Below are 12,936 nucleotides of genomic sequence, written 5' to 3' on the forward strand. Positions count from 1 at the left end.
GCTGTTCCCCACGTTCCAGGCCGGGTTTTGGTTAGGGATATAAAACCCAGCCAGCAGTCTCAGTTGGGTGTCGATTATCCTCCATTTCACAGTGAATATCTGTGGAGTCTCTGTGGTTTGGGATCTGCATGATGTGTGCCATACTAAAGGGCTGAGAGCCACATTGCTGGGAAGCAGGCCCTAAAGCCTGTTGGGGACTGCTACTGCCAAAATCGCTGACAAGGTGAATGCTTTTTGTTCTGTGGACTTGCCATGGTGTGACTGAACATCAAGACGACAAACTGTCATTTTTTGTTTATGTGTGAATAAACACTGCACTGTTTAAGTCAGACTTTGTTTTTGCCTCTGTACTGCGTCCGCTAATCTGCCTACCATAGCGAATCCCCACATTTGGTGTCGGATGCGGGCAAACGCAGTGAGGCAGGTCTGAAGGCTGAAAAGTTTTGGTTTTCCCGGGCACAAGTGCATGTCTTAAATTAAGCCGACAAGGTTGCGACCCGAGGCCCCTGACAAAATGGAGGCGGTTGTGAAAGCCCTCGTGGAGGCTAACTTGCAGCAGCGGGAGGCTAACAAGCAGCAACAAGAAACTAACCAGCTGCTATTACAACATGTAATGGCATTGGAAGCGGAAGGAGCGTCTCAGAACGTCCACGATGCCCGGAAAGCTGTCCACGCGGCGATTCCTAAGACGACCCCCTCGGATGACGTCAAGACCTTTCTGGCAGTCTTTGAAAAGGTGGCCGTGAGGGAAAAGTTACCCCGAGACCAGTGGGCTGAAGTCGTCGCTCCGTTCCTGGCGTCTGGTCCCCAGCAAGTATTTTTTGATCTCCCCGATGATCAAGCGGCCGACTACCCGACAGTAAAAGGTGAGATCCTGGCGAGACTCGGGGTGAATGTATTGGTCTGGGCCCAGCGGGTGCATCAGTGGGAATTTAACCCGGCTGAACCCGCCAGACCACAATATTATGATCTGCTGCACCGATTGCAAAAATGGCTGCAACCTGACATGTTGACTCCCACTGCTATGTTGGATCGGCTGTTGGCAGATGTGTTTTGGAGGGCTTTGCCGTACCCTCTCCAGCACTGGATCGGCCAGGTGTCTCCGGATAATGCCTTGGAGATGGTCGACCTGGTGGAGCGCTACGAGGCCACCAGAAATCTGCAGGGGGGTTCTTTTGGTAGGGGGCCAGTCAAACCCCGGAAATCTCCACTCCAAACCCGGCGGCTGGTGCCAGGCGAACCCGCCCGGGACGTACCCCCTGCAGACCCAGCCCCGGTGGTCTGCTGGCGGTGTCACGAGCCTGGACACATAAAAGACAACTTTCCCCATCAGAGTGAACCCATTGATACCAATTATGGCTACCGCCACTCATTGTATGCCGGGAAGCTGTGCGCCACAGGTACCTCCGAGACTTTAGACAATAGTCATCTGTGCCAGGTGGAAGTGGGGGACACTCTGGCGGTGGCACTGCTGGATTCAGGGAGCCTGGTGTCCCTGGCGAAAGGTGCCCTGGTGCGGCCCGCCGAGTATACTGGCCGAAAATTCAGCGTTGTCTGCATTCATGGGGACTTAAAAGACTATCCCACCGCCCTGGTCTCTCTGTCAACGGTGGCCGCCAGGTGGACGCATAAGGTGGCCGTCGCCACAAAGTTGCCATATGAGTTAATAATTGGGAGAGACTTCCCCGGTTTTCCGGCACTATGGCCGGATACGAAAGTTACCGATACCCGGGAGACAGATGTAACCCTAGCAGAGTGGCCTGGCTCAGGGGGGAGTCCAGAACCCTGGGAACCTGAGTTTGAAGGGTTGGAAGAGGGGGAGACAACCCCGCTAAGTGTGATGGTGGGAGACGTGGAGGACTTGCTACCGGGTCCTGAGCTGGCAGACCTCAATGTCTCTGGGGATAATTTTGGTACAGCACAGCACCAGGACCCGACTCTATCTCGAGCCTGGGAAAATGTGGTAATAGTTGAGGGTGAGCTGCAACAACCAGGGGCGGAGTCTAGGTTCCTCCGTTTTGTGGTTCAACAGGAGACGCTGCACTGGATAAATCAACTACGGGGTGAACATATTGAATAGCTGGTGGTGCCCAAGGCGTATCGCAAGCTCGTGTTGGAGTTAGCCCACCAACATATTCTTGGAGGACACCTGGGCCAGCAGAAAACGCAGGACCGGATTCTACAGCGGTTCTACTGGCCCAGTGTGTTCAGAGAGGTGGAAGAGTATTGCAAGTCTTGCCCAACCTGCCAGATAACCAGCTCCCAGCCACATTTCCATAGTCCCCTGGTCCCTCTCCCGATTACTGAGGTTCCATTCGAGTGTATCGCTATGGATCTCATAGGCCCAGTACCGAAGTCCGCAAGAGGGCACCAATACATCTTGGTCGTCCTTGACTACGCCACTTGGCACCCGGAGGCGGTGCCACTGCGTCATACATCAGCCAAACTTATAGCTAAGGAGTTAATGGAGATGTTTTCTTGAGTGGGTCTGCCTAAAGAGGTTTTGACTAACCAAGGAACCCTTTTATGTCCAAGGTCATGAGAGAACTCTGTAAGTTGCTCCACATAAAACAGTTGCGGACGTCCGTCTATCACCTGCAAACGGATGGCCTGGCAGAGAGATTTAATCAAACATTAAAAAATATGTTAAAAAGAGTGGTGTCTAGGGATGGGAGGGACTGGGACCTTCTTTTGCCCTATCTCATGTTCGCAGTCCGAGAGGTACCCCAGGCCTCTACTGGGTTCTCGCCCTTTGAACTGCTATATGGCAGACACCCTCGCGGTCTGTTAGACATGGCCAACAACAACCCACACCGCACAAAAGTGTTGTTGAGTATGTCACCCAGATGCAAGGACGGATGGAAACAGTGTTACCTCTGATTAGGGAACATATGGAGGCAGCGCAGCGAGCCCAGAGTAGGGTCTATAATCGTCAGGCTCGGGTCTGGAACTTTAACACGGGTGATCGGGTATTGGTGCTGGTATCAACCGTAGACAGTAAGTTCCTAGCTATGTGGCAGGGGCCCTACGAGGCACTTGAAAAAATAGGAGAGGTAGATTACAAGGTACATCAGCCGGGGAGGCGAAAGCCCGAGCAGGTGTACCATGTGAATCTGCTCAAACCCTGGAAAGATAGGGAATCCTGTACTGAAGACAGCTCACGTCCAGGGTTTCTAGGGGAAGCGGATTTGGTCCCTCTCTCTGAAGAAAGGGAAGCGGTTGCCACAGTGAAAATTGCTGTCAGCCTCTCCTCTAAACAGGCTCAGGAAGCCAGGGAGTTCATTAGTCGGAACACGGATGTGTTCTCAGGCCTCCCTGGACGCACGTCCATAATCCGACATGACATTATCACTGAGCCTCAGGCAAAAGTCCGGTTAAAACCATATCGGGTACCCGAGGCTCGGCGACAAGCCTTTGTGGAGGGAGTGAAGCTAATGCTACAGCTAGGTGTTATTGAGGAGTCAAAAAGTGAATGGGCCAGTCCGATAGTCTTAATACCCAAGGGACATTGCGCTTCTGTAACGACTTCCACAAACTGAATGAGGTGTCCAAGTTTGATGCATATCCCATGCCCCGAGTAGATGAGCTTATTGTGAAGTTAGGCCAAGCCTGGAATTTTTCTGTGTTGGACCTCACCAAAGGGTACTGGCAGGTACCCTTGACGGAGGCTGCCAAGGAAAAAACACCTTTTATCATGCCAGAGGGGCTGTATCAGTACAAGGTATTACCCTTTGGGTTACATGGTGCTCCCGCCACGTTTCAAAGGCTAATGGACATTGTACTCCATCCACGTACCTGGATGATATCGTTATCCACAGCACCGACTGGAAAAGCCACCTACCTAAAGTACAGGCTGTAGTAGACTAATCCAAAAAAGTGTGCGATAGAGTTAGAAGAGACCAAGTACCTGGGGTATGTAATTGGGCGTGGAATTATTAAACCTCAGGTAAAGACAACTGAGACAATTCGGAATTGGTCCCGACCTGTCACTACTCGGCAAGTAAAGTCGTTCCTGGGAATTAGCGTTGTTTAAATACCTACTGGAGTCCAGACCGCCCCGGTTTTGCTTATGCTTTTGGAGGTCACACTTGGGGGACATTGGTGTAATTGTTCTATGGGAGGGGGTGTGGGGCGGTAGATGAGAGTGGGACTAGGGTATAGTCTTTTAGGGTAAGAGATGGTGTATATGATCTACTACGTTATCTTGTAATTTACTGTTGTGCACGGATTGGCGATATAGATTATGCGCTTAGGAATTATGTACCGGTCTTCCAACTGTTTTGTATCACTATTGCTTTTCAGGATCGGACTCCTATTTGAAGGGACTTTTGGAGACCTTCTCCTTGGATCTAGGACGCTTGGGAATGGAGAGGGGGGGGGGTATTGTTTTGTCTCTTAAAATGCTTTGAAAACCTCAATAAAAACAATCTGATTTAAAAAAAAGTCGTTCCTGGGTATGGTGGGGTACTATATGAGGTTTGTCCCCCACTTTGCTACAGTCACTGCACCATTAACAGGCCTTTTGAAGGGACTCAAGTCAGTGACGGTCCAGTGGAATGAGCAGGCGGAAAAGGCTTTTTCCGCTCTGAAGTCAGCCCTGTGTGGGTCCCCGATGTTGGTTACGCCCGACTTCAAGAGGGAGTTTGTGGTACAGACCGATGCATCTGAAGTAGGCCTCGGAGCTGTACTCTCTCAGGACATCAATGCAGAGCAACATTACGTTGTTTTTCTGAGCTGCAAACTTACCCCAGCCGAGACCAGGTACAGTATAGTGGAGAGAGAGTGCCTGGCCATCAAGTGGGCACTTGAGTCTCTCCGCTATTATCTGTTGGGGAGAAAGTTCCGTCTGGTGACCGACCATTACCCTCTCAAGTGGATGAGCCAAGCCAAAGAGAGGAATTCTCGGGTCACCAGGTGATTTTTGTCTCTACAGAACTTTAAGTTTCCCGTGGAACATAGGGCAGGCAGGTTACAGGGAAATGCAGATGCCCTGTGCCGGGTACACTGACTGGCAGGTGATTACCCCCTCACAGTTGAACAAAGAGGGGAGGTATGTAGGAAATCGCAAGGGGCCGTCATTGACGGAAGATATGTGTCACCGAGGTTCCTGGCCCCGGTGAGGTAAGAGCCGGTAATTTTAAGTGTCAGCGGCAGCTAGTGCTGACTGACACTATTGCTGGTTATTTAGTGTGGCTGTAAAGCCGATCCGGGCCGGCTCTTACTGGGAGCAGCCAAAGTTCAGGGTGGGTGACTGTTCCCCACGTTCCGGCCGGGTTTTGGTTAGGTATATAAAACCCAGCCAGCAGTCTCAGGTGGTGTGGATTATCCTCCATTTCACAGTGAATATCTGTGGAGTCTCTGTGGTTTGGGATCTGCATGATGTGTGCCGTACTAAAGGGCTGAGAGACGCATTGCTGGGAAGCAGGCCCTAAAGCCTGTTGGGGACTGCTACTGCCAAAACCGCTGACAAGGTGAATGCTTTTTGTTCTGTGGACTTGCCATGGTGTGAATGAACACCAATACGACAAACTGTCATTTTTTGTTTTTGCCTCTGTACTGCGTCCGCTAATCTGCCTACCAGAGCGAATCCCCACAACACTCACAATACATTAGTAAGTGACTTGTATTAACTTTCTCTACATGATAAATGTCATTTGCTGAAGTGAGACAGCCCGTTTATGAAATATATAATACAGTGGCAGAAACAATTTGTTAACTCTCGCCTGCTTGCATCCTCAGGAGTAAGATCAATAGCTTTGTTTCACATCCATGAATCCCGCATCTGCACTGCCATACCTCCAAGCAGAATTTTTAATTTCTGAATTACCCATGGAGGCAAAGTGTTACATGTGCATACGACTCAAGGGAGGCCAGGTTACTTTAGTCACTACAGTGGAAATAGCATGTATTCTATTAGTGTGCGAAATGAAAGAAATTAAAGCCCCAGGAGAACGCTGTGTAAAGTCATCAACAAAACTATATAAGGCCTCATGCACACGACCGTTCCGTTTTTTGAGGTCCGCAAAACACGGAAGCCACCCACATGCCTTCCGCAATTTGCGGAACGGAACAGACGGCCCATTGTAGAAATGCCTATTCTTGTCCGCAAAACGGACAAGAATAAGACATGTTATATTTTTTGGGCGCGGCCACGGAACGGAGCAACGGATGCGGACAGCACACGGAGTGCTGTCCACATCTTTTGCGGCCCCATCGAAGTGAATGGGTCCGCACCCGAGCCTCAAAAACTGTGGCTCGGATGCGGACCAGAACAACGGTCGTGTGCATGAGGCCTAAGGGTTAGAGACAGACGGATTGGCCATAGACCTTACAGGGAAATTTCCTGGTGGGCCTATGTCCAGGGGGCCACCCAAGCTCCCATCTCTGCCATTGGCTGGGTACATAATAAGCTCTCAGTGGTAATTAACCCTGTAAGAATCAGGTACTCATGTAGCGACATACCTTCCTGAATTCCCCTCCTAAGCACCCTGCTCCATATCCTAATCAGAGACAACTGCAAGAGGAGGAGAGAAAATGGCCTCTATTGATGGCCACCAATACTAACCCGTCTACTTTTGTTGCCCCGCCTCTGACAATTTAGACCCTCCTACGACATGGGGACACTTTTAGGTATTTTTTTCCAGGGCCACTTTAGGTTCCCAATTCGCCCCTGGTTAGAGATAATGAAGCCATCTCTACTAGAACGTCCAGGAAACTCACAGCAAAAGGGGAGACCTCCCAGATTCCTGGAAAGGTAGACTATTGTCCCACATGAGGGACTTCTAAGACTTTATTACTGATTGGCTATACATAGGATAGTCCATCAATATCTGATCGGTTGGGGTATGACTCCCATCACTCCACTAATCAGCTGACTAAAAGACACTCTCTGAAAAACTATTCTGAAAAGTAGTTATGAAAGTATGAATATGAGTCATATGGTATCACTATTCTGTCAAAATAGTTTAGGACCATGTTGGGCAGGAAAGCTGAATATATGGAAATGGTTATAAAAATCAACGTTCTTTATAGTTTTTCAAATGATTTACTTCAATAGTGAACAAAAAAAGTCAAAATACTGACATATGTGGTAGAAGATTGTGATATCGTTATAATTTCTTGACTATTTCCAAGATATTGTATGTCAAATCTGTGGGGATCCAACTCCTGACATCCCATCAGTGAGCTGATTAAAGGGCCGCGTCACTCCACATCCTCTTCGCTGTTTACGGGCACAGCACCACACATTTTATAGTGGCTGTGCCTGGTATTGCAGCTCAGGCTTATTCATTTAACCTTTTCACTACCAGAGTTTTTGTTTTTTGTTTTTGCGTTTTCATTTTTCTTCCCTATTTTCCTTGAGCCATAACTTTTTATATTTCTGTTCACATAGCTGTATGAGGGCTTATTTTTTGCGGGACAAGTTGTACTTTCTAATTCCACCATTAATTATGGCATAAAATGTAGTGGGAAGTGGTAAATAAATTCCAAATGGGGTGGAATTGTAAAAAAAATGCAATTCCTCCACCGGTTTACAGGTTTTTTTCCCACGGCGTTTCGTTTGCGGCAAATTTGACCCATGCCCTTCATTCTCTGGGTCAGTACGATTACAACAATACCCCTATATGTATAGGTTTTTTATGTCTAAATAGTGTAAAAATAAATGTAAACTTTGATTAAAAAAAATATTTTTTTACATCACCATATTCTGACCCCGATAACTTTTTTATACTAATGTCTACTGAGCTGTTTAGGAGTTAATTTTTTGTGGGACAATTCGTAGTTTCTATTGATACCATTTTGGAGTGTGCGTGACTTTTTGATCACATTTTATTACATTTTTTTGGGTAAGAGAAGCAATGAAAAAATGGCAAATTGTTTTTTTCTATTTTAATAGTATAGGCGTTTTCGGTCGCGGTGATACCCATGATGTTTATATTTATTGTTATTTAGATATTTATTTTTTAAATATACGCAACAGAGGTGATTTAAACTTTTATATATTTTTTATATTTTTTTACATTTTAGTTTTATTTTTTGTGATGCTTTTGAAGCCTATAAATCATGTTTTTTAATTTTTCATTTTGTTCTATCAGGGATTTTTAAAATGGGATTTACACTGAAAATTGCTAATTTCTTATCTTGGCCTGCCATCTGGTATAAGAATTGCAGCATGAACACTATCAGCCTCGTCAGAGAGGCTCATAGTGTTCAGCGCAACTACCGATGCCGCCATTGGCCGCACAGGGCACGGTAGGAAGCCTAGACGGGCAAGCTTCCCGGCTTTTGCGCATTTAGATGCCGTGATCTCACTTGATCACGGCATCTAAAGCATTTAATTACATGTGCTGCATGTGCGAGCGGGCGTGATGTTTACACATTGCTCCACCGCCGTACATGTATGACGCTGGTAGCAAAAGGGTTAATAGGAATGGGCTGCAGTATCAGGCTCAGCTGCTACATAAGGGCAGGGTAAACAATCCAGGGGAAGAGGTGTTTATCAGTCAGCTGATTGCAGGGGTGCAGAAGTCCAAACCCTAATCAACAAGATGGTTATACAAATAACAATAATGGCTCGTGTGAATGATGTATGGCAGAAATCTCAGGGAGAGCGCTGCATGGTTTGTTACAAGTAGGTCAGTTCTTCCAATACAGATAAAAGATAATAATCAAACTCGTGCTGCTCTCCTCTAAAAGAGCATTCAGAAATGTTCATAAAGAATCACAATGCATCCAATACATGCTAGTTCATGGTAAGCTTGTACCCTTGCCAGCTGCTGTCAATCAAGGTATTTTCCCTATGTTTGACATATGCACAGTGGGAAAAAAAGGTTGCAAAAGTTCAGTACAAAGGGGCAGACTGGGAACTTAACGTGGCTCTGGAAAAAACAACTAAGTGGCCCCATGTTGTAGGCAGGTCCAAAACTGACATAAGGCAGGGTCAACACAAAAAGGGAGAGCAAGCATTACCATATTGTGGCACATTATACCACCCGAGCAGAGTCAAATACCACAGTGCAGCACAAAATACTACCCCAGCAGCACAAAATACCTCCTCAGTAACTGCCCCTCTGTGGTGGCCAGCACCAGTCGCCAAGTTCTGTCCTCCTACTCCAGTTGCCTAAGGATGGCAATACAGTTAAATTCAAGAGTCAGGAGGAGAGCGTCAGATCATTACTTACCTGGCTGGCTGTCTTGAGGAGGGCCCCCCTCCGGTGGCCCTTTGGACATTGGCCCACCCCAAAGTTTCCCTGTAGGGTCTATGGCCAGTCCGCTCCTGGCAATAAACTACCTATGCTCTTCCATCCCGCAAAGTCCAGTAAAAAAAAAAAAAGTACACATTTGGAATGTAACTCTATAGTGACGGATGCTACTATATAGCATCTGTCTGACCATCCTTTTAACATATATGTATTTTGTATACGTTAAACTGAAGACAAAAATGTGATTCCCTTTACATCTCCTACAATCCTGTCGAGAAAGTAAGTATGTCCATCCAATAGTCAAACACTGCCGCAATAGGATAAATCCTCCATGCAAGGGTTTTATGGCACTCACAAAAAGACAAGTATTAAAAGCATGTAAAGTGCAGCTCACGCTGACACCATCAACAAGTGTCTGGTCCCACCCAACTCGAGTTTCGCCATACTGCTTATTCTAGAAGGTGCATGTCTCCTGCTTTCTCTACAGGACTGCAGGAGATGTGTGTGAAAGGGGTTTAGTCATTACCATTGGTGATAGCATGATCTGAATGACGGCAGCGGGACAAGAATACAAGCTTAATACGAACTAGCAAGTACTGGATAAAGTGTAATTCTTTATGAACATGTGTGACTACCCTTTTGGAGGAGATCAGCACAAGTCTGAACGTTATATAACAAAATAGTTATACCTTAACAGATATTTGCATAAATTTTCTACTTTAAAGAATTAAATGTCGAAATAATGCATTTGCTTTATTGACTGTTCTTGGCATTGCCTTGATCTTCTAGTGTGTAGATTGCAGTACTTACTCCCTTCTTTGCTCACAAATGCTCCTTGAGGTGCTTCTGGGATTCCTTTCCAAACAGTTATAGACTTGGGGTAACCAGGATCAGCTGTCCTCTTTTCCTCATTGTATCTCCAATATCTGTCCCCTTTGAAGAAGTAGGTTTTGCCAACTGGTTCCCATCTCAGAGCTGTGTCAATACCTTCCCGTGGGAGACAACTTCCCAACTCCACTAAACTGTGCGGATACCCAGGTTCTGCTGTTACTTCCTTAAATACCCAGTACTTGTCTCCTATATTGGGAATTCAATAACTGAGTTAACATTTTATGAAAAAATTATTATAGTTATTGGCTTTAGCACAACAAATTCTGGACAGTGGGGGGAAAAAAAGCTATAAAGGCTGAGAGTTGTCTACTGGGGGCTGCTCTTGATTCATGGGTGAAGACCAGAAGACTTCACTTATAAACATACTGAGATCCACACTGGACCATGATGACAAAGCTAGAAAGAACAAAGTTCAAATCCATTGGACCCAACTATCTACACATGCATGTTGCCGTTAGTATGGTTTTCGGGAGAATAAGGACCTGAAAACTGAAGAGGCCTTGTAAATAAGATGCCAGGGATATGTCATGCCCAAAAAAACAGGCAACTGTCAAATTCAGGGTAAGTGGGACTTACTGTAATTTAGCAGCATCAAAGGGCCTGGCAGACAGAAGATCTCTACATAAAGCTTCCATTAAAAAACATTCCTTTGTACAACTGATATATCAGATAGGCGTCACTAGTCATGAGAAACATTTGTAATGCGCTTTTCTCACAGGGATAGTTGTGGCTGGGGCGCTCCTCAGGAAGTCAGTGGCTGCCATATAAGCGCTTAACCCCAACACACAACAGGGTCAATTTCATAGGAAGACAATTTATATATTTTTGGAGTGTGGGAGGAAACCGGAGTGCCCAGGGGAAAGCAACGCAAACACAGGGAGAACATACAAACTCCATGGAGATGTTGTCCTTGGTCGAATTTGAACCCAAGACCCAGCGCTGCAAGGCACCAGTGCTAACCATGCTGCCCAGTTATGGCCCTTCTGGATTGCTAGTCATGTTCAGGGACAGAGGGAGGTCTCAATCCATCCTTGTCATAAGTATACAAACAAGCAGATATTATACAATCTATGCCTACATTATCTAGACATAAGGTTTTCTCTGATCGGTAGAAAGTACCTTTAAAGAAGACAAATTTTCCATCTGATCTCTCATAAGCAGCATCTATTTTTGGTGGGAGTCCTTTCCAGAACTGTTCAATTTGCATTGGATATCCTTCCTGTACTTTGTTATTGCGAAGCCGCCAAAACCATCGATCCTGGAGAAAAAGGCAAAAAACAACAACATATGTATGCTTCCTATATTTAACATGTTACACAAGGTGATGCGTCTGTCACAGACTCGTGAGGAGGCTTCTCATGTTCTACTGCATTTATGGTACATTAAGCCCTACAGGAATGACTATATTACAGTACAGTATATATTTATAGCTATGTGCGCACTTTCCTATCTATGCCTCTGTAGAAAACCCGTTATCTGTCTTATATTGGCTACTTGTGCTACAATCCTATGAAGGTGCTGTGTGAGGAACCTTACGTTGTTCCTGCCCCTTACCATCCGTCACAGACAGTTTCTGCCCAGTTTATATGACATTTAGCAGCTACCTCCACTAGGTGGCACTACAGAGACAGCTTTCTTTCTCTTGGATGAGACCTAATTTGCATGTATTTTCCCAGGGGGCATCGCTTTGGCCAATACGACTTCCTATGCCAGTTCTGCGGCTCTTCACAATGAGAAATGGCACTGGATGGATACCATTGTTTACAGTAGGCAAACCAAAGGATTATCTGTATTTCTAACAGTTTGAGGGTGTGTGTGAAAACCCACATGAATACTAATAATCTAAAAACAACATCAAAGCATAATAATTCAGCTGTAGTGGACAGTACCAGGCTCCGCACGTGTATATGGTCCTATGTAATGATGTCACTTTATTCCAGGAAATCTGATGGATACTGTATAAATAAATGAGTAAGGTATCTGGAGCCAGTCCCACGGTGACTGGAGAGTGGGATGTTACTGGCACAAACATGGACAGACACCGCCTTATTGTTTTAATTAGCGAGTGGAGGAATAGCCTTCAGGTACCAAAGAAAAATATGCTATATGATTACACAAAACATACCGCAAAACCCTGAAGTGACTCTCGTTAATATACACATGTAGCAGTGCATTTTATGTATATGTGTGTGACTGCGATGAATACATTTTTAGTAGAGGACCTGCGTAGCCCCCTTACCATTACCAAAGCCTGTCACTATTAGCCGCACCATAGAAGACCAGGAGCGCTGCCTGGTTATCCTGTAAGGCCACTTTCACACTGCCGTTTCTGGGTCCGCCTGTGAGATCCGTTTCAAGGCTCTCACAGGCGGCCCAAAACGGATCAGTTCAGCCCCAATGCATTCTGAATGGATAAGGATCCGTTCAGAAGGCATCAGTTTGCCTCCGTCCAGCCTCCATTCCGATCTGGAGGCGGACACCAAAACGCTGCTTGCAGCGTTTTAATGTCCGCCTGACGATGCAGAGCCAAACGGATCCGTCCTGACTTAGGCCTCTTTCACACTTGCGTTGTCCGGATCCGGCATGTACTCCACTTGCCGGAATTACACTCCGGATCCGGAAAAACGCAAGTGTACTGAAAGCATTTGAAGACGGAACCGTCTTCAAAATGCTTTCAGTGTTACTATGGCACCCAGGACGCTATTAAAGTCCTGGTTGCCATAGTAGGAGCGGGGAGCGGGGGAGCAGTATACTTACAGTCCGTGTGGCTCCCGGGGCGCTCCAGAGTGACGTCAGAGCGCCCCATGCGCATGGATGACGTGTCCAATGCGATCACATGATC

General features: G+C 46.4%; 1 protein-coding gene across 2 annotated transcripts in view; it reads right to left on the reverse strand.

The window, feature by feature from the left end:
* MMP24 (matrix metallopeptidase 24) overlaps positions 1-12,936 on the reverse strand; it is a 150,352-nt gene that overhangs the window by 3,570 nt on the left and 133,846 nt on the right. For both annotated transcript variants that reach the window (XM_040437383.1, XM_040437384.1), the window contains exons 7-8: positions 11,214-11,352; positions 10,014-10,280 (exon numbers count right to left, since the gene is read on the reverse strand). In XM_040437383.1, coding sequence (XP_040293317.1) covers positions 10,014-10,280; positions 11,214-11,352 — 406 coding nt within the window. The remainder of the gene's footprint in view (positions 1-10,013; positions 10,281-11,213; positions 11,353-12,936) is intronic.

This window comes from Bufo bufo, chromosome 6 (genome assembly GCF_905171765.1).
Source record: "Bufo bufo chromosome 6, aBufBuf1.1, whole genome shotgun sequence".
NCBI classification, from domain to species: Eukaryota; Metazoa; Chordata; class Amphibia; order Anura; family Bufonidae; genus Bufo; species Bufo bufo.